This window comes from Sardina pilchardus, chromosome 8, assembly GCF_963854185.1.
Source record: "Sardina pilchardus chromosome 8, fSarPil1.1, whole genome shotgun sequence".
NCBI lineage: Eukaryota > Metazoa > Chordata > Actinopteri > Clupeiformes > Clupeidae > Sardina > Sardina pilchardus.
In genome coordinates this window covers 7,946,076-7,968,640 of record NC_085001.1, presented here as the reverse complement: position 1 = coordinate 7,968,640, position 22,565 = coordinate 7,946,076, and the positions used below count along the sequence as shown (strand labels likewise).

Genomic DNA, 22,565 nt, shown 5'->3' with positions numbered 1-22,565 from the left:
AAAGATACGTCCAGCAGAACTGTGAATATTCAGTCTCCGAAAATAAATATGGTTCATGGAGCATACAAAGATGATGTCGATGTGATGTCAAACCCAAACCAAGGCTGATATGCGTAGGTTTTCTGCGTGAAGGGCCTACCTTAGATTACCTAAAATAACAGCCAGCGCAAAGGCAAATATTCCATACTGAATGCTATTTTGGGGCTGAATATAGAATTGCTAAAACTAAACCACGCGAAACAACTTCGTACAGATAGGCGAACATTTTCATGAAGTTAGCTCACAGATTTTTTTTAATTTTTTTTTAAAGCAATTAACTAGAGTCATTAGAATTCCGTGCGCATTTCACTGAAATATATCCTGACGGAATGGAAATCCACCGGTGAACCTGCTGATCTATAGGCTAGCCTAGGCGACACAGAGCGGCACTCGGAGTACCTGGAGGCCACTGATGAGCACTTTAGTCTCCCTGTCAAAGTATTGCAGAGGTCAGCCGGCAGCAGTCTGCGGGGTCATCACGGAGGGATAAAGACGTTGTCCTGCTCGCCCCCGTTCTCCTGATCTTCTCAGCCCCAGCCAAGCATTGCAGTCTGGCGCCGCGGCCTCTTCTCCTCCACAACATTAGGTGTAGTATTACTGTTTGTTGTGGCCTGTGTACACTAATAGGCCGTTGGAAGTCCGAGCTTGTGTAAACCTCGGCCAACATCCACCTCGTCTTGCTGGCGCACTCAAGCGTGGGGATGTGGACACTAATTCGACGTCCTGCAGACAAGACAGGGCCATGGATGTTTGGGGTGTGTGGCACAAGAATGTGCATTATCGATTGAAATGAGTAGGTTAGTGAGGATGGCACAGCAGATCTAAGACTTTCAACAGCAAAGCCTAAAAGTAGGCTGCATCAAGGGCTACATAGGCTTCATTGACTGTCATGAATAATTTCGATGTAATTATTTTGGGGAGGCGAGGCTGAAAAATATTCATACGCGTCATTTCCTTTTTTCCCCCTGTCGTTTTCCATTTTGAGTTGAAATAGTTTGTGCTATTATTATTATTATTATGCTGGATGATAGTTGTAGGGGACAATCTTACAAGAAATGTGTCGTGAACTTTAACGAAAGAAGTTGTAGGCTGTTGGGTTCTTTGGGTGCTATATAGAACCATGCCGGCTTTAAAGAACCATTTAGGGGTGTCATAGGCCTATATGAAGCATACAAGCTATATAGCACCTTTTTCAAGAGTTTATTACAGAAATAAAACTACCAAAAGTTCACGGTTTGTGAAACAAATTCAGTAAATAATATTAGACATTCGCACACCTTCATTCTGTTTACGCAACTGGATTTATTCCGATAAATAGACCTATATTATCATATCATATGAAGATATGTCCATGCATTTAGAGACAATTCAGAAGCTAGCAAATAGAAAGATAGTTGGATAGAAACGGTTTCTAGATTAAAATGGACTTTAGGTCAAGATGTGCATATCATATTGAATATATTATTAAATGCTTGTTTTCCTAATGCCAGTATCCTATATTTCGAGTTAATTCCATAGGCTACTCATATTCCAACAGATTAGCAAAACTTCGTTGGCGAAATGATGACCACTGACTAATATGATTGTTGTTGAGCCTTTGAAGCACAGAAAAGGGAGTGGTCTCGGGCGCGATAAGAGCTTGCTTCACGCCATGCGTTTGACTAGGGGTGGTGAAGGTTCGAGGAAGCACAGGGAGACGCGCCTGGCAGAGAGCCGCTGGCACGCAACTGCAATTTATCCTACTACATGAGGAAAAGCATATTAACAAGACATCTCGGATACGGGGTTGGAATAAATACGATTGGATTTTTTATTTACTGAAGTGTCTTGAGTTTACGTACATCTGATTTGGAGACGTCGCTGGCAGTCCTTTGGATCAACAAGTGATGCTTCCCTGCCCGGTGACTTCAACGCCGTTCTCGGTGAAGGATATATTAAAGCTGGAGCAACAGCAGAACTATGTTTTCAATCAGCAAGCGACCTTGCCCGAACTAGATGTCCCTCCGATGCAGTCTCTCCAGTGTATGCACAACGCGCTCAGCCGAAGTCTGGATTTACTGTACAGCCCAGACAAGCCTAACTTTACCGCCGGTGAACAGCCGAGATGCGGAATGAACTCAGATGATGACATGCTCCGAGGCTGTGGTTCCCCGACAGAGGATGAGGCTGATCTAATTGAAGACTCAGGTGAGCTTTCTAACCTTCCACACAGGTTGGAACACAGCTTGGGTCTTACAAGAAAGCTAGTTATGCATTCGATGTGTCTAGAGAACATATATTTATCTACATGATATTAGCCTACCTCAGTCCTAACATATGGCATTAATTAAAATGGACAATTCATAACAGTCATCATAAGTTCATAACACTGAGGAATAAAGCTTCCTCAAGTTGCGTCGTTGAAGCTTGTTTATTTTAGAGGACTATCAGTGTGGCGTTATTCAAATGGCCCCTCTACAACGCCCCCTTACAATAAAACTATTAATAAGTTACCGATTTCAACACCCGCGTCAAATCAAGCCAGGCAATTGAACATGAGGCATACCGTTTTGCCAGTCAAATAGGATAACAAGTATATGCTTTCGGAGTAAATTGTTGGCTATTGTTGGCTCAGTTTGCTTGGTTGGATTCGAGAAAACAGATATAGGCCTATACATGACACGCATTTATATGTCTAATTCTCTGTTTGTCTAAAACGTTGTTTGTACTTTCTATTTTTCGCAGGCGCATGTGGTAACGACATTTTGAATGGCAAAGTCAGGAGGGAGGACGGCAGGCCAAAGCAGAGGCTGCGCCGGAAGCCGCGCGTGCTGTTCTCTCAGACGCAGGTGCTGGAGCTCGAGCGGCGCTTCAACCAGCAGCGCTACCTCTCCGCGCCAGAACGGGACCACCTGGCCACCCTGCTGAAGCTCACCTCTACCCAAGTAAAAATCTGGTTCCAGAACAGACGGTACAAGTGCAAAAGACAGAGGCAAGACAAAACACTGGAGTTGGCCGGCCACCCGTTACCTCCTAGAAGGGTGGCGGTGCCAGTATTAGTGCGAGACGGAAAGCCCTGTCTTGGCGCAACGCATGCGACACCATACAATGTTACAATGGGCTCATATACGTACAACACTTACTACAGTGGCTACGGCAACAATCCGTACAGCTGCAACTACGCAGGTGTGTCGCCTTTGGTGAATACTGCGCAAAGTCCTATTACTGACCTTAGCCTGGGAATGAGCCATACAGAAGGGCCCATGAGCCAGCAAGGACCCTTTCAAAGTTCCCTCCCGGGCATCAGGGCATGGTGAGAGAGGCGCAACATTAACACCATAGCCTACTATTAGCTTCGCAATGGACATAAATGTTAAGGTTGCAGTGAAACACTGTACCAACCTTACCCGAACACCGACCTCATGAGTAGGCAATGCCTATTCATTTTGACTCATAATGTATTGTTGTTTTGTTAATTATTACATTTGTATTTCCAGCCATTTATATGTAAGGGCCCGCCTGGCCATTTCGTCACCTGCCTCGTTCGATCAGATATGATTTATTTGTAGGCAATTGGTTATTTTAAATACCACCCGAACAAATAAAATATTAATTGTTATTGTCAACTAAAATATATACTTTTTTTTCATTTTCTTTTGATAAACATTTTTAAGAAAATGTCCGTCCTAATAAACGGTATAAAAGCATTAATTTCGTAATAAAATTTGACAAACGTGGCAAAGGATGTGCTTAATATGTTTTCTCAATGTTCTACATTTTGCAAAGGACACCTTCATTGAATTACGTTCGTAAGGATATTCTGCAGAGAGTTTACGAGTCTAAATATGGTAATTATATAACAAAACAGGAGATACAGGCTGCACATACCTTCCCCGTTTTAAAATCTTAATGGAAATCAAATGGGGTGTTAATGATTGTTCCAGGGACCAAACAAGCTAAACAATAGCTGTGACTGACTCAATCAGATTTAGATAAGATGGCAGATCCTGTCTCATCCTGGACCGCTGAGTAGGGTAAATAAAGCAGCAGACAGCGCGTCTCTACTCTGCAGCGTGTCTTTCAGTCGAACAAGAGCCCTAGTCCAGCTCATCTCCCCTAGTTAGGGGTAGGCCAGATAGATAGATAACCTACATACAACACAGTACAAGTACAACTGACTGACTAAGTAAATTGAGTGTTATATTATAACAGCGTTGGAATGAGTATTAATATTCTTACTATCATTATTATTATTATTAGATTCGTATTATTATAGGAAGTTAAACTTTTTCACATTTGTATTGTATATTTTCAGTAATATAGTCAATAAAACAGCCTTTGTTTTGGTTACTTTATTGATTCTATATTTATAGTTTTCATTTAAGAAAGGCCTCTAAATATCTGAAACACATAAGGTATAACAGAATATATGCTCCCTCCATCACACAAGTTAGTTGTTCAGGAAGAAATAGGTTCTACTACATTATATATATATATAATATACATATTATATATATATACATATATATATATACTGTATATATATATATAACATACTACATCTCTGAGTGACATTACATAGGTCTACTTTGCATTCAACAAAACACCACTGAGTGACACAATTTTAAACTAGAAAAGCACTCGGAGAGTGCAGACCTCCGCCAAGCGAAAACATAAGCGCAGACGGTGATCCGGAGCACTCCCAAAAATGTAATGGTTTCATTTTCATTTAATGTGTCATTTCAGACCATTCCTGAAAATGTCATTGAAATCCATCCATAACTTTTTGAGTTATCTTGCTAACAAACTGAAAAAAAACAAACAAACCCAGATAAAAACATAACCTCCTTGGTGGAGGCAATAAACCCTCCCTGCATGTGAAATCAACAGCATCTCACTTGACCACTGCGGTAGGCGGCGGAAACTATTACAAATATTCATTAAATGTGTTAAATGACCATTATAGTCCATTTGAGCTACTGACCACAAGAGATGATTATCAAGCATTCCTGTCAACTGATGGAGGTGATATGTCTGCAAACTCTACTCTTGCCATAGTGAAAGCCCTATAGGATAAGGGACCAGGAAGATGGGCAGGGTCGCGGAGATAACCGAAGGAATATTAGCTCATAGCAATGTCTTAGGAGGGAGATAAGGCATTGCTCTCTAACTGGGAGCTGCACTTAGCTGCAGACAGTGTGGAGTCCTGGGCCACTTGAGAGGATCTGATAAGCCGAGTGAGTGTCGGAAGCTCGGCTTCTTGCGGCAACACTCGACGTGTGCCACAAGGCGACACCGGAGGAAGAGATGATATCAGCCAGGCACTTACCTATCAGAGATGAGCCAAGCTTAAGGAAGCTGCATAATCAGTCTGTGAGTGTGTGCGTGTGCGTGTGTGCGTGTGTGTGTGTGTGTGTGTGTGTGTGTGTGATAGAATGGTGAAGTGTGTGGCTAAAAAATGCATTTCCAATCTCGGTGTGTGTGTGTGTGTGTGTGTGTGTGTGTGTGAAAGTGTATTCTTGATAGTGACATTGTTCCTTAAATTGAATGGTGAAGTGTGTGGTTAAAAAATGCATTTCCAATCTCGGTGTGTGTGTGTGTGTGTGTGTGTGTGTGTGTGTGTGTGTGTGTGTGTGTGTGTGTGCGTGTGTGTGAAAGTGTATTCTTGATAGTGACGTTGTTCATTAAACACTGCAATTCAGAAATTAAAAATGTTGTTTTTTTGTAAATATACCAAACCAAGACGTGTACGTATCTTTCGAGATGATTTCTTTATCAAATCTGCAATTTGAGTAACAACAAACAACAAAGAGTGAACACAAGAATTGTACACCGCAAATATGCTTTTCTTTTCAATTGTATGAAATATGAGTTACAAAGTCCTCCTTTGAACAGACAGAAATAACACCTAGAGCAATTTAGTCATGATTACAGCTTCTTCCGTGCTACCTACTCATATGCACTCCTCAAAGAGGTCCCTGTCACAGCTGAAATGTGTGAGTCAATAGCCGCAGGTAAGCGAAGCGAAAACCTTGATCACCCCCATCAATTGCAATATAGCTATCCCTGCAGATTCCAAAATGTTTGATGATGTGTCTCTACAGTTATTTGAATTTTCACTAAACAAACAAGTTAACAAATTTAAAGTAGGAAGATTAAGAATGATGAGGAGGATTCTTATGTTAGGACACAAATATTTTATGTCTCTGGACATTGTTTGTAGATATTCATTCATCCTTATTGTTTGTCAATGTTAACAATTTTGTCTAGATGATTTGATGAATTAAAGTTTTTTGAACAAGAGTTCAAACCTGTTTTACTGCCAAAACTCGTGAGGCTTAAGATTTTAAAAGAGCAGAACTACTGGCATGATGTCAACAACAGTGTCTTATGCAAAGACAATACATTTTTCAACGCTGTGGCAAAAACTGCAACTGCCTTGCTTGCAAAGTCTATTCAAAGCAGGCTGTTAAGCACTGTTGTCTGTACTTGCATTAGTTGGAGATTGGTTTAGGACATCTCTCTGTGAAATAAAGCAAAACCTTCCCCCAACAAAGCTTACATCTACACATCCGTCCACACTTATAGCACATCACTCAACTGTCGGCCATCTTATAAACAACCGCTTGTCTCCTGGCAACAACAATCTTGAACTCAGTTGAGTAAAAGGAAAACTTGTAGCCTTTTTTAACGACTTCAATTACAATGATGTATTGTGTGCACTACTTTATTTACCCAGAATTCTTGTGTTTATAGTATTTTACGAGTTGTGTAAGATTGCAGTCTTACACACTGTTAGCAGGAAAGGGGCTTTGCCAGAATTTTAAATCCTATGCCACCAGTTCAAACCAGTCTACTGACTGGGTTTTTAAAAATGAACATAGGTTAGAGGGTAGAGTGCACTCCAGTAAGTGCTCTTGCAGTAAGTTGTTCTTTTTTCAGCATGCAGGGAGGAAAAACATTTATCAGCTGGTTTAGGAGTGATGTAAATCAACTGTATGAAATGTGGTTACAACATCAAAACAAATCCTACAAATCTTTGTTTTTGATGTTAAGTTGGTAGCAAGTGCAGAATGCAGGATTAGGTGTATTTCATTGATGTATGAGATTTAGAAGTTGCTTTCAGACTATCCACCTGTGTTTGATCGCAATCATGCATTATGGAAAAAATGTTACGTTTCGTATCCACTAAGACTACTAAGAATAAAGAAATGCACGGAACACACCATGGGCTATTTATCCAAGGTTTAAGCCAGTTTGAAAGGCGATGTTTGTACTGTCAGTCACCCTGTCAACCTCCAGCCTGAGAGTGCAGCAACATTTCTGCCCTAACCAGTTTGATTGAACACCAAACTGTCAAACACTCACTTACCTGCACAGGGCAGCTTGCCTGAAGCCTGCTGCTCGCTGTCAGATCGGACCGAAAGGCTAGAAGAGAGAGGGGAGGATTTAAACACAGGGAGACCAAAACAAATGATCAATGTCAATTGAGACACAAAACAGGCAGAGGCCTGACAGATACGATACTCATATTCGAAGCAGGACAATACAAAAATAAGTGCATACAGCATACAGTTTAACATGCTGTTTTAGCCATGTGAATATCACATGATGATAGGACAGGACAAAATGAAAAGAGCTCCACATTCAGCCATGAGGTCCAGCCACGAAATGAAATTATAGTCCACTGGCCCCCTCTGCTGGTTAGCAATATTAACTTCAACCATTTTCTGTAGAGATTAAAACACACCAAACGACCAATCAAATAGAATTATGCTTGATGAAATGAAGGCATACAATCAGATGTAGGATAAAAACATTGCAATCATGAAAACATGACAAAAGTATAAGTCATGTACAGCAACCTAACCAGTGGTAACGGTGCCTCTCATAGTGACTAATATCTCTGCAGCTGCTGAGTGGATCAGTAAAGAGCCCATCGAACCTCTTCAGAAATCACACTGTCCATGTGAGCAGCTCTCAAGAAGAGAAAGAAAACTGGAGCGTGGCTCTCCATGTCAGTGAAGAGCTCACCTGTTCAAACCTCACCTGGCAGGTGTGTGTGAAGCACCTTGAGCCAACATAAACTACACCCCATCACAACCAAAGATGTCTCTCTCTCTGAGCTCACAAAGGTTGGGCAGGCGTCAGCAGAGGCTTGTTTGATCTCTCACCAATTCAAACCCCCATCTGAAATAATATTTTCGCTCCTGCCTAACAACTGCAGTTACCACAATACTGCTGATGTGTAAAAGCAACTCCCTTCAACACCACGACTCACATTGTTGTGACTGTTTGCAGAGCTTACTTTACAGTTGCTAAGTGGAATGGGTGTCTCTGCAAATGAAAAGACCAATCATCTGTGTGTTAAAGCACAGTCCTTGTACATCAATAGGATTTTTTTTTACTGAACTAGAACACATTAACCCAGAATACAAAAATATGGACTTGTTTATGTAATTACATGAGTTTCCTGTTAAATAAACGTATAATTCACAACAAAGCATGTCAAGCCAAGGTGACAATGTGTGCAAGAAAATGGCTCTACCTAAATGCCAATGTCACAGACAGTGATAATGGTAATAGTGACTACAGTATGTTCCCCAGTAGAGGGAGCTTCAATACTGGTAGCCTACTGCCATCATCATCCAACCCAGTCGGAGGTGGGGAGGAGGTATACCTTTTGGAGTACGGCGTTACAACTGTAGCTGAAACATGTCAAATGTAATTTGACATTTCCTGCCACAGCTCAATATGAAAAAAGTGACCAACTGATTACAAAACTAATTAAAAAAAAAAATATTTAAAGTCTACTTAAAGCATCCTCGCAGTCCACTTGTATTAATCAACCTGGAGGAGTGTTGAAGACCATGTAGGAAGGAGAATGCAGGGAGAACACGAAAGACAAACAAGGTAACCAGATAAACCCATCCAACAAAAACAAATGACACTAGTGTGGGCCATGTACAGGGCGAGACATATGACTTCCTGGGTCACGGGGTCATACCCTAACTAGCCCACATCTGGTGGTGGCACCTCCAAAGTCTGGGGTGTCAGAGTTACTGCGTTAGGGCGCAGGGCATGAGGTAACCAGAGACAGAAGAACACGGTCAACTATGAGTGAATGATGTTATTCCATTTGGGCGTACTTGTCTCACAGTTCACATGGCAAAGGGCAGTTTCAATGAATGGAGTTACTATGCTCGCCTAAAATTAAGATAGGAATCGGAAAAGAGACACAAAACAGGAAAAAGACCTGATCAAAGACATTATGAATGAAGGCACTTTTATGCAGGTACATATACACACACACGCCCACGTGCATGCACACACGCACACACACGTACACACACACACATACACACGCACACACACACACACACACACACACACACGTGGGGGGAGGCAGGAAGGGAATTCAATGTGAACATTATCTTAAAAATCTTAAATACAATGTTTACATGACAACAATATAAGACTTAGAATGAAGTAAACCCGCACAAAAATGTTGATGTGTACTCACTTCTCAGTTCAATGGCTGTACTTAGGATTACACAAAAAATACCGCACGGTATCCCTGTTTCACCTGCATGGAGGATGAAACCCTCAATCCCATGCTGGGTTTATGTCATCCTATTCTGTTCTATTCTATCCTGTAATACACTGGAGATATTGTATGCAGTACTACATGACCAATGAACCACCACAATATATTACAAATATTTTATAAGGTAAACATATTTTCTGGTTTGTTCGAGAGTCTATATCTTATCGAAGCTTCTTCTTTTCCCAAGAGCATACACTTAAAGAGACAAGCTGGAGAGGCTCTTCTATCGTTTAAAAAAAAAAGCCACATAATCACACCAAGACAGTCGGACAAGCCCGGCATAAGTGTGTGTGTGTGTGTGTGTGTGTGTGTGTGTGTGTGTACGGTGTCTGTCTGTCTGTCTGTCTGTCTGTCTGTCTGTCTGTGTGTGTGTGTGTGTGTGTGAGGGTCAGGGACGCAAACAATACCCCTGTTTGTCTTCCTTGCCTCCTTGTTATTCCAAACCGGAATCTCGGCTCTCCTGGGAGACGGCGCTACTCCTCCCTCTCCCAACACTTTCCCCCCCTAGTCCTGTCCTGTCCCGAGCGCTCCGAGGTCAACCAGAGACACGGGGGAGCACGACAAACAAACAGCCGCAGCGGCAACGTGGGTGTCAGCCAAAGAGCCTGCCCCAATGTGCAGAACACATTAGCCCCATGGTGAGGGGCCACCCACCCACCCACCCGCTTGCCTGCCTGCCTGCTTGCCTGCCTGCCTGACCTGAGAAGGCTACAAGCCTGCAGCAGGCAGACACATGGCCCCTCTGCCTTGCCCTGACACCCAGGCCCCTGTCAGTGCATAATACAGATATCCAGTTGCATAATAAATCTCCCCGTTTCACGAGCTGAGGATAAGGGCCAATGCAGGGAGGGGGAGCAAAGCTGCTCACTTGCGGTGTCATTTACAACACATTGTGCCAAAGGCACTAATAAGATGTGTGTTAATTGCATTTACACTGAAAACGGCAAATAAAAATAACCTACACATTTAAATCATTCAAAACATTAAAATAAATACATGCATCTATTAGGAAAAGACAACACAAATAACTAACACATCTGAGGTCTAATAAAAAAGGGTTTTTTTTTGTCCCCACACTGAAAAGGTGGGCTAATACAGTCTTTCGTTCAGAATTATGAATCTATAGTTTTTCTTTATTAGCCTAGTTGCCCCATATGATTTCCATTCATCTATTGTTTCAAAGTCATTTCTAAATGACGTATAAGTCGCGAGACTTGATAATTGCCGATCACTAGACATGATTTATAACCTCTGTTTTTATCATTAGTGCATCTACAGCGCGAAACTGACGTAATCAGTTCAACTCACTTAACTCTCAGCCAATCAGAGTTGGGCAGGGTAGGCGGCAACACCACCTGTATAAATTGTGTGAAGAAAGTGAAGAGGGAGACAGACTTACCAGTAACTTTCGCTTGGGATGTTCTGAGTGCTTTCCTTTGAATTGGCGTTTAGGGTGCATCTCCTTTGCTCTGATTTGGGATCTAAACGACGGAAATGGCAGGGTCGGAGAAGCAGCTGACATCGTTTTTCATTGAAGATATCCTCTCAATGAAAGAAGAGAAACGACGAGCCTCAAGTTGCAGTGACATACGGGATGACAGTTCTGAATGGGGGACAGACCAAACTACTGAAAACCCTCTATCACTGGAACTGAGAACAGGGACATCACTACATGACACAACAGGTAATATGCCAAGACCATACATTTACTGTAGCAGATTTCTAGGCTACTGAATGGTTAGTCTATAGCCTAATTGTAGACTGGAACTGTAGACGCACACCTAGATGAAGCTGTTAAATTAGCTCCATTTCCAACAAAACGTTCTCCGTTGTTGTCCTTGAGGAGTAGGCTACTTCATCATTCTAACATTCGGCACCTTGTATTCTTGTAGAATCCATCGAGTCTTCTGGCTCGAGCCCTGCACCATCATCAGACAGCGCCAAGCATAAGCGCTCGCGGGCTGCGTTCACACACCTGCAAGTCTTGGAGTTGGAGAAGAAGTTTAATCACCAGAAATATTTATCCGCGCCAGAGAGAGCTCACCTTGCCAGCAGCCTGAGACTAACGGAGACGCAAGTCAAAATATGGTTCCAAAACCGTAGATACAAAACCAAGCGGAAGCAACTAGTTTCGGAATATGGGAAAGACTGTTACCAAAAGCCGGAGGGACTTCCCTTTTCTGTCACGGAAGAGGATTTGCGTCGGGCGTCACTTTTGGCAACTATCTACAAATCCTATCCACACCAACCATACAGGCCGTATGGCTATGATTTGAATGGATTTGTTTTAAACGGTGTGTGGAGGGGAGCCGTATGGTGATCAAGACTTAATAACGGACAATTTGAGTGTTTTCAGGGTATTTTTTTGCCTGTATGTTATAAACAATAAAATCATATTTTTCTGTATCTTGAATCGGAACCTCTAGTTATTCAAAGCTAGAGAATTAAGGTAGCCTAAACTACCTTAAACATAAATCCTGTTTTTTTATTTACCTTTTATCCAGAAGGAGCGCTTAGTCACAGAGCTAGACCAGTCGTAGCTTGTGTGAAGAGACCCTGAGCATGATGGGTGATGTTTCAGGGGACCACAACTTATTCTAATGACAATTTAAAGGAATTCATTTTTATTGCAGACAAAAATGTGCTGCTTGCATGGAACATTTATTTTTCTCACAAATGTACCCCATTGTGTAAAACCCAGTGATGCTTTCAGCACTTTTCAAAACATCCCACACACACACACATAAGCATGATAGATATGCACCCCTAGAATCTGATAATAATGAAGATGCACCATAGCAGACAGTGCTACCAGTGAAATATGTGGGCTATTAAAGGACAAGTCGCACACCTTGATAAAAAGATTAGAAACAAAAGGGCCCTCATGCTCCATTGCAAGATAATTCAGTGCTGAGATGTTTGTAAGCTGACTTCACTGGGCGGACATGGTTCTTAGTCTTCAAAAAAACATTAAGTCTGTGAGAAACGATAACCAGTGTTCCCTCATGTGTTGTCAGACGCAGAAGACATTTTGATTGCGATATACTCCACTGCCTGGAGGAAGTACCTTCAAAGGAGGAGTAGGCCTGCTCTGCCACTTTAAGCTGTTCATGGTTATGCTAGTTGAGTCTCTATAATACAACATTAGTATACTCTATTTACAATGACAGCGTCAATTAAAGCTCTCAATAGTCCTCCCTCTAAAGACAACAGTATGTACTGTACCAGGCTATTTAAATTCCAGATATGTTTCCCCAGAGTTGTCATAAGATGTCACATGGCAATTCTTCACCCATTACATGTCCTGAGAAGAATTTTGTGAGACATCAATACAGGGGAAACACCTTGAGATTTCTCAGATTCTCCTGAAACAGATAGGCTAGTACCATCTGAATAAATAAATATCTTTCAAATACATCTTGTCCACACCCTTCTGGCATTTGCACAATGCCAAGCCTAATGAGGAGACTTTTTTTTTTTAACAGACAATAATTCAGGAGAATTGCACGAGCAACGGAAGTGATATTTTGACAGATGACCTGTTGATTTGACAGGACAATTGTCAGCTATTTATCATGCTGAAGTCACAGTGTGTGTAAGATTGATTTCATGTTGGCCTGAAGCTATTAAGACAGTCAACATCAAGGTGAGGTGCCCTCAAGGTACAGTAACTGTCACTTCATTCGTGTAAGAATGTGAATTTAACATCTGACCTTAACATAGTGAATGCACACGTGAAAGTCATTTATCTGATCTTTTCATTAGGGATTAAAATTCCACTTCAAACCTTTAGACAATTAAGTGATATTTTCATCACAGCTACCCCTGTTGACAAGGGTATAACATGTTACACAAAGACAGGTATTACCAGTTGTAACTCAGCTAGCTACTTTCAGGAGTGTCTTGGATGATATCTACAACAGACATAATGGTTGATGCAAGAGATTAGGCCTACATGATTTTCATTCACTTGCCATTCAAGCGAGAAAGCCAACACACCCTGTCTCTCAAGAAAACAATTTTTCCAAAGACACTACCATGCCACTTAATAATAGCAATCTCTGCACTGACACTGTTTTGTTTTGCCAGATAAGGTCCGATATAAGACAGTGAAAAGAGGTCAGACGTTTTGGAGTTCCACCCACAGTCCACCCTGGCTGCTCTGGAATGCACTCCAGTTGGTTGTCAGAGCCCTCCAGAAGCCACCCAATGCATCAATATTGCTAATGGCATGTGTGCTAGCAGCTAGCCAAGATTGGAGGTAGATTTATACTAGCTCTGTTCACAATCCATCAAACAGCCTGTTGCCAGAGATCCCCCCACGCTTATCAGTTGGGGAAAGACTCCAGTGTGTCTGGCCTTAGATTCTTGGCAAAGAGTAGCTGTTGCACTGTTGGAGGCCTATTTGTGTGAGAGCATTTCATGATGGTTTACCTACAGTTTTGTACAGTTAGTGAGAATTGCTTGAAGTTTTCTTAATTCTCAAATGAGACGTAGTCTGGCAACCAGACGTTAATTTTCTCATATTTTGAAAAATGCCCAGATCCGTTCATTGGCCGCCATGGATACTATCAAATGCGTCTGTGCTTTCCCCCCGTTGTGTTATTTGTCTCCTATCTCAGGCAAAAATTAGGGCGGTAGTTTCCAGACTGCCTAAGCAGCGTGAATGAAATCACCACGCAAGGCAGGATGGGAACACCCAGGCTAACTATGATGTGCATTGATGCTGCAGTTCAAGCGCTATTCATGGCAATCAGTAGGCCTACAGATCTTCAAAGTCAACTTCTTATATTATAAATGGAGAGCTGTAGACTGTAGTACTTATAACTTCCTGGTTAATAGGCTAATTGATCAAACATCACTTGCAATTGATACGACCTTTTGATAATGCATTATTGCAATCAGTGTATGGAAGCATGTAGCCAATATTCAGTAATGTTAACAACATTAAATATAAAACATTTAGTGTCAATGTTTTGTTGGATTCATATGAAAAGAACCACCATGGCCAAAACAATCTGCTCTTTCATAAAATCTGTGAAACGTGACCGTGATTCTTCTCTTCTAGAAGTCAGTGTCTGCCTGTGTTTCTCTTAGTGAAGACAGTGCTGGTGTGTGGGTGACAGTAGCCTAAGTCATGCTGGTATATGGGCTGAGCGTGTGAGGGTGGTTTCAGGCTGTTTTGAATCGGTGGTTTGCTTTACTGAGAGCCCTCTCTCCAAGTGCTGCCAATGTGAGATGATGCTCCTTGACTCTTAATCGTGTGAGGGCGCTGAGTCACTCAGTCTGGGCTCTTCAGAACGGCACACAAAGCCTCATCTCACGCAAATGCGGAACAGCGAATGAGATCACTGATTCTAAGAGCAGATATAACATTTTCAGGTTTAATGTTTGAATAATTATGTTGGGTTTTTTTGTATTATCCCTATTGAAACTGTCTCACTTGCCTCACTCACTTTTACTCTGCCGATGGCATCACATGTTGTGATATTTCTCTCTTATCTATTTATACAGTCTATGATATGTATTTGTATAGGTTATGTAGAACCATAGTTATTTTTGCCTGTTCTGGTGCATGTACAGTTCTTTTGTGTTTTGAATATATAATCCACCTCTACGAAATGTACAAACAAATCACACAAATCACAAGACACACTCTCAAAAAGACACCAAATTGAAACTTTCTGAAGAATCTCATGATCAATAGTAGAGATTAGACTGAGGATATGCATATTATCATCAACATTATATTTTCAGGTTCAGCTGTGACCAGATGTCCTCTTTTTCCAGTACATGTGCTCTTTTTGAGACCTAGTGCTTCTAGAGCCTCAAACGTGTTTACAGCGAATTTGCAACGCGTTTCTATCTGTCGTTCACAAATAATACAAAATAGCCTTTTGAGGCAGTGTTTTCTCTTGTGTCCTCTTTTTCACAAACCAAAAAAGAGGACACAATCTGGTCACCCTAGATTCACAGACCTCTGGGCTGAGCCGTGAGCAGCTGAAGACAGCCGAATGAGAAAGGTAGCAAAGTTTTCGGATAAACAGGATTACCAGTATCCTGTCCAGACGCAGGTGGTTCATGAACCTCTCGTTGACTCCCTCAGCCCCAGACCTCAGGGGATTAGGACACTGCTAACGTCTGAAGGGCTTGGCCCACTCCACTAACAATGGCTCCTGGGGATATTATCTGTTGTGTGTGGCTGGGGGGGTCCTTTTTTTATGGAGGACCAACGGTCACAATTATCATAGGAGGGATTAAGCCTTTTGTCATCTTATCTGATAATCATGTCCGTTTTGTTGAGAGTGGTCCTCAGTGATGTGTATTGAATGACAGAAGGGAACATACTGTATCAGTGCCGGTTCTAGCCTACTACATTTGGGTAGGCTGGTAGAAATTTGGGGTGGGCAACATAGCAAAGCAGTCAAATTGGATCAAAATTGACAAATACAAAACACAAACACAAACAAAATTGGTACTACCTAGCTCGAGTTGCTGCTGTAGCCAACAGCCAGGAATTTGCAGTATTTCTGATACATGCATTTCAAATAAGTGTTTAAAATATTAAATGGCATTTTGCTATTTGTAGTTTATTTTGTCGAAGAAAATTGCTCCGTATTTTCTACCAAAGGTGCATATTTTTGTAGTTTAAAAATGCTGACAAATATTTTTGGTAAGACCAACAGCCTACTTTTGGTGATGTGATGACATCATAAAAGTGCAAAACAATGAAAGTAGCTTCTGTCTAGTGCTGACTTGATATTCAGGAAGATGATACAGTGAAAGTTGAGTAACTTGCAGGTTGATCACATCCTCTCATATACCAACCTCAAGTTTCTTGAGAACTTGAATCTAATCAAAACACATGGAACTGGTTATGTGGTTTCCTGGTAACATTGCTCGGCATGCATTGACAATGCCACTTTGATGCGCTTGACCAGTTAAATTGTGACTTTTTGAGTGCACCTCTGATACAGTTTTTAGGCTATGAGGTAACAGGCAGGTCAACATAGTTGACTGTTGACTGTTTGTAGGTTATGGCATATTCAGAGCCATAGAAAGAGAGAGTTGCGACACTCTTTGATGTCGCCTCCACATGATAAAGTTCCAAAAAACCTGCACTTAATGGCTGGATCGCAGGGTGGGATGTACTTCTGGATTCTGGAGGGTGTAATCAACTAACCCATTCACTACTGACCAAGAGATCGGCTGTTAATAGTTCCAAAACTCCTGCCTGGAAAAAGCGCTGCCATATTGGCAGTCTATGGGAGTGTCGCCACTCTGTTTTATCTACCACTCTGGGCATATCTATTGGGCAGAAAAAAGCTGGAGCTCTCAAACACTGTCCACTTAATAAACAGAGTCATTCAACGGATGATGGAATAGATTAACCTCCTGAGACCCTGAAGAAAAAAAGTTTAAATTTTGAGATTTTTTGTAGATGATTTAAAGTGTAACTGCAGCCTAAAATATGTTTTTTGAGCTGTTGATTGATTGAAATTACTCATAAGTTGTGAACTACACTATTACCATGGTTAATATTGACAAAAATCGTGTTTCCCGAGAAAACTAACATTTCGTATGATTTTGTATTGGAGATATAGCTCTCCGCGCCTTCTACAGGTTGAAAGATGCCATGACATTTTGGTCCAAAATGTTATTGGAATGCTGACGTAGTCCTGCATTTCTCTTGCAAATCTACGTCACCGGATGGTTACAAATTAGGAATGCAATGCCCCAACACCTGCTGCCCTGATTAGCCTACCTGTGATAAGCCATGTCTGCTGCACTAATTCCCAGATTGACACGAAATCACCAATTTCGGAACGTCCTGCCCATTTTGAAAGCCTTTTTCAGAAATGTGAAGTGAAGTGGGTGGAGTTATGGGGTGCAGTTACACAAGTATTTTGCCGCCATTTTGAAAATATAATTTGTAAAATCTGTTAACCCAATCCACATAATTGTGGTATCACCAGAAACACCAGGATGTCTTCTTGAGAGAACTAAAGGATTGAAATAGTTGGCATGAATGGCATTTCATTTATAAAACTTAGACTGATGTCCACTACAGAGGACAAAAATGAATTGTCGGGTCTCATAGACAGCTGTGGAAGGTTTGCCAAGTAATATGCTCCCTTTACATTTTTATTTTTAGTACTTTCACACAGTATTTTGTTCTAATTTATTTTAAAATTGTTTTTTTATATATTTTATTTCAAAAATATATTTTGATGTACTTTTGCCCATCCCTGCCAACAGCTAGAGCAGCAGGAAGCTACAGCTACTCTACAAGTTCTGTTGTATTCTGTCGTATTTTTTTAAGAAAAAAAAAAAAAATCTTTGAAACATTAACACTCATTGCTAGTGCGAATACATCCCTGTACAAAATGAATATCCAGTTCATAATCATAACTTTCTGACACAGGCTGACCATGAACGCCCACTAAACTGGGATATGGACAGTGTCTGCATCAGCGTAGAGATGGCGTGAGACTTTCCCGTTGCGCTTGTGCGTGTGTGCATGTGCGTGCGGGGTCAGCTAGAGGGACGAGGACAGAGGGCTCCAGGAATGGCCGATAACACGGCAGGCCTGGAGAGAACACCGTGCCATCAACAGAGATCCTGTTTACAGTAGCAAGCCTGCGCTGAGAAGGGGAGTGTGATGTGGCCGTGATAGCATCGCCTCTTTATCTGGGAGACAGACAGAGCCCCCGTGAATGCTCCTGACCCGTCTGAGGCCCACGACCCGATGACCCCGGGGGAATCCCAACACACGGGCCAATCACAAGGCTGTCGTCGGTTTTGCCTTGTCATGTCTTTGCTACCAATTGCATGTCTTTCATGCCGGGAGCTAAGGAACTAAGGACCTCTTTTTTTTTAAGGACTGCATTCTTAAAGTAAGGGTTCCTGGGGCGCTATATAAAACCATGCAGGCTTTGAGGAACCCTCAGGGGCTCGTTTGATGAATGGTTTAAAGAACCCTTTTGGGGGTGGCATATAAAGCATGCAATAGAGCAGGGGTTCTCAATGTTTTTGGTTCCAAGGACCCCTTTTAGGGGATAACATTTTCCGAGGACCCCCTTGTAACCGTAACAGTTAACCATTCGTATTCTCTGAAGTTGTGGCCGGGTCCACTATCCCAAGTTAATGTGGGTAGGACCAAATAGACACAACTTGCTTGTTTTATGGGTGAAAAGAGCATCATCTTTTTAAAATGTTAACTTTATCATTTCAAGCAAATTATTTCGCGGACCCCTTGGCTATGAGTCACGGACCCCAAGGGGTCCCCAGACCCCACTTTGAGAACCACTGCAATAGAGCCATTTTTGGTTCAATATAGCACCCTTTTCTGTGAGTGTGGTGGAGCAACTGGAACAAACTTACTTTTAGCCATGGTGGTGTCTCTCGTGGAAGAGAATAAAGGGAGAGATCACCATAATTTGATGCTAGCATTTTTTTCTATGTAGAATACTTGCACTTTCTGTTAAGAGACAACAGGCTTTTCTGGCTTTGCTCAGAGAGCCTTTCAAGATGAAAACAAAGGAATGTTGGTTTTGCTTGAATGGTGTAGCGCTGATAGCTCCAAACTGATTCACCTGATTGCCTTTGAATGAAGAGCTTCCATCCATCCAAACCTGATCTGCTCAAAGCAGTTTGCAGTGGGTGGAATGACAGCCCGGTGCCTCTTAACTGAAGACTTCCATGTAACAATGCACACAGGAAACGACAGACAGAGGAAACAGTGACCTACATGTAAAAAAAAAAAACAAGAGGAGCACACGCTACAAAGAAAATGTTTTCTTTGTGACCCTTCAGATGAATCACATTCTGATGACAGACCTACACACTCAACTCAGTACAAAGCTTTTGGGGATTTAAGGGCTTGTGGTTTAACCAAACAACACTTTTTTGAATAATTGTCTGGTGCTACAACAACACATTGCTATATTGCCATATTGTTCTAACTGTTGAAATGCCAATGGCAAGTCAACACAAAGCGTGTACGTTTTCTTCACCTCAGAGCTGCACAGAGGTTAACCCTCACAATGTGATGCAAATATAACCACTACCATGAAGCAATGCAGATACGACCCATGACCTGGCTGTCAGTGACCAATTACACAAGGGCAAAGAGCCAGGGTTGGACCATGTCAGAACAGGGCCCCCAAGAACCTCCTTACTGTGTGTGTGTGTGTGGGGGGGGGGGGGGGGGGGGCAAGAGAGATTAACAGACAAGTCTCATTATCATGCCTTTTAAAGGCCTTTAAATAGTCCCAGAGAGAAACTATCTCTAAGGAATCATGGCCCCTGTATGAGGTCACTTTCAGCTTTAAAACATCTCTAGCTAACACAAGTCATGACATCAGACACTTTGAAAAAAAAGAAGTTGAAGCACGTTCAATGCCAGTGGTGAACTCAGAGTGTTAATGGCAGATTCAAACGTAGCAAAGTGGTCGATGTGAAAGCAGCGCCTGATAGCATCTGTTTTGACGGGATTATAACTTTGACATTATCTGGGCTAGCGTCTCAGCCGACATGGCGCACAGGAACACAGCCATCAGATAAGGGCCCCGGTTGACGGGGCTATTATTGCCCATCTTGCCTTTGTGACGCCTAGTGCAAGGGGGACACGGTACATTGCCTCTGAAACACAAGAGGCTCTGCAACGCCCCTTTCGCTCGCCGTTCCCCTTCCTCTTCGTCATCTTGTCGACCTGACAGAGGGAATGCCTTTGACATCCTCCCCGAAACCACCTGGACGAACTGGATCTGTGACAGCCACTGTTATAAGCATGATATATGCATTGTATGTATGTGTGTCTGTGTTTGTGTCTGTGTTTGTGTGTGTGTGTTGGCTGTTTGATGGACAGTCTCTAAGCACTTTCAAATCCACCAGCACGTGCTCGGCTTTCCCCAAGAGTAGGGGAGGCCAGTCTGGTCACAGCCTGTTTCATATGTACAATGGTCTACCAGTGATGGGGCAAAGTTGACTTAGTAATACCACAGAGAATTCAATTTGTGATGTAAAGTCAAAACACTTACAGCCCTCGCCAGACACACACAAACAAGAAAGGAGGAGATATGCCATGATATTGTTGGAGAGCAGTCGATTCTTTGTTGCCGTAAACAAAAGTACATTTTTGACTGCAATGTGCTCCACAACATCCATTTCATCACCTCTAAGAGCTTCCATAAATATGTCCTCAGCTAGATTAAGGCCAATACTTTCACAACCTTTTGTGAGGCAATAGATCAGGTAGACAGGAGATACACTACACTACACATTAAGAACTGATGACGCATGCTGTCATACTTACAGTTTGTGCGTATATCAACAGAGGAGTCTGAAATTGAGGAAAAAACAAGATCAATCATTCCTCATCACTCATTAAGTAAGATTCTATGATGATGGCACAAAAATATACATCAAGTTCAGTGGTCATATGAGAACATGTAACCTACTTACAAGTGTACGTAGGCCAAAATCGCAGTCTGACAACCAACTGGGAGTTTTAATCAATGAGTATCTTTCCTCTAGCAGCATTTGAAGTGTTTTTCCCATTCCCATCTCGACTCTCTGACTCCCCTATCTTCTCCTATTGCTGATGGGCCCTTAAGATTGTACACATTGTGTGGTCATGGAGCCATCATGTTGTTGTTTCAGGAGCCAATCTAGGTTTGAGCAAACACCGGGATATCTCCTCTTTAAGGATGGGGGAAAGACTGGGAGCCCTTTACAAAGAGCAGCATTGTCACTGCGGCAATATGCCGTGACTGTCGGACAAATTTGCCAACCTTCTGATAAGGTGATGATCCGAAGACTCTGGGCTCCAGGTTCCCACAGGAGGGGAGGGCCTCCGTAAACTATCGTCTCCCAGGGCCAGTGTCATGAAACTGGATGCCTGATGTAGCCGCAATCAGCATGGGCTCCCATTCTTCTCCAGCGGCAGATAAAACCCCCTCGCATCCGCATCATCTGATGAGAGCCATCGATTGCAGCCACTACTCAAACCATCAGGGCGCTTGTGTGAGTGCGTGTGGGCATGTGTCGGTCTACGTTCAGCTGAAGACCTCGTGACTGTGTGTGTGTGTGTGTGTGTGTGTGTGTGTGTGTGTGTGTGTGTTATCTCCTGGCAGAAGCTCCAGGTAGAAGGGACAGTTTAGTTTAGACCAGATCAAGTGATAAAAGAATAGGGACAATATGACAAGAGGCTCATCATGATCAAGAGGGATCCTTTCTTTATGTTGTGCAGATAAACAGCCATCTCAAAACAGGGGACCGTAAACAACGAACACAACACACTGCATTCTCCCAAACTGTGTACGTGTCCCAGGACATGTAGGTTGAGTTGTGCAAGGATCCCCATTCACCCTAAAGACTAGAGCAACGTTGTTGTCTTTTTTACATCCAGGATGGAAATGCTAATGCATATCAAGGACTTGGGTACTTTTTTCATCTGTCACACTGTCTCAGTGTTAGTGGTCCTGTGTTAGTACACTGACACAGGATGCGTTTTCTGTACGTAAATTCTGTAACATTAAAAAAATAAAAAAATAAATAAAAAGAGTTTTGCTCAATATCACGGCAGATAAGTTGCGGGCAAGTGTGGGGGGTGGGGTCATTTTCTTCCACCGACTCCAGGATTTGTGGATATTTTGTTGTACTCTGCACCCTGTTGTGTGACTCCTTTAGGTTTGTACAGTGTGTACTGTACTGTGAAGCAGTGCCTTTACAGATCTCAGGTACAGCCCAAGGCATGTGTTGCGTTTGTCTGGAGCCAATTGTTCACTGCTGTGGTATCCTACGTCATGTTGTAGAGCAGTGGTTGTCAAACTTTTCACAACGAGTGCCACCTCAGAAAACAGCTGGCTCTATAAGTACCATGATGACCAGCATTAACATATAGTAGCATAGGCCAATTTAACTACATATTTTACAA

General features: G+C 42.2%; 2 protein-coding genes and 1 long non-coding RNA gene across 3 annotated transcripts in view; 2 read left to right on the top strand and 1 right to left on the bottom strand.

Moving 5' to 3' along the window:
- Positions 1–11,640, bottom strand: part of LOC134088565 (uncharacterized) — a 31,128-nt gene extending 19,488 nt beyond the window's left edge. The window contains exons 1-3 of the long non-coding RNA XR_009939978.1: positions 11,503–11,640; positions 11,025–11,228; positions 7,391–7,446 (exon numbers count right to left, since the gene is read on the bottom strand). This is a non-coding gene — a long non-coding RNA (uncharacterized LOC134088565). The remainder of the gene's footprint in view (positions 1–7,390; positions 7,447–11,024; positions 11,229–11,502) is intronic.
- nkx2.7 (NK2 transcription factor related 7) lies at positions 1,926–3,335 on the top strand. Its single transcript, XM_062543786.1, has 2 exons — positions 1,926–2,226; positions 2,764–3,335. Exons 1-2 carry the CDS (start codon positions 1,926–1,928, stop codon positions 3,333–3,335), a joined length of 873 nt encoding a protein of 290 aa, XP_062399770.1.
- On the top strand, positions 11,008–12,031 carry nkx3-1 (NK3 homeobox 1). Its single transcript, XM_062542572.1, has 2 exons — positions 11,008–11,309; positions 11,518–12,031. Exons 1-2 carry the CDS (start codon positions 11,120–11,122, stop codon positions 11,943–11,945), a joined length of 618 nt encoding a protein of 205 aa, XP_062398556.1. The 5' UTR covers positions 11,008–11,119; the 3' UTR covers positions 11,946–12,031.
- Positions 12,032–22,565: the final 10,534 nt, after the last annotated feature.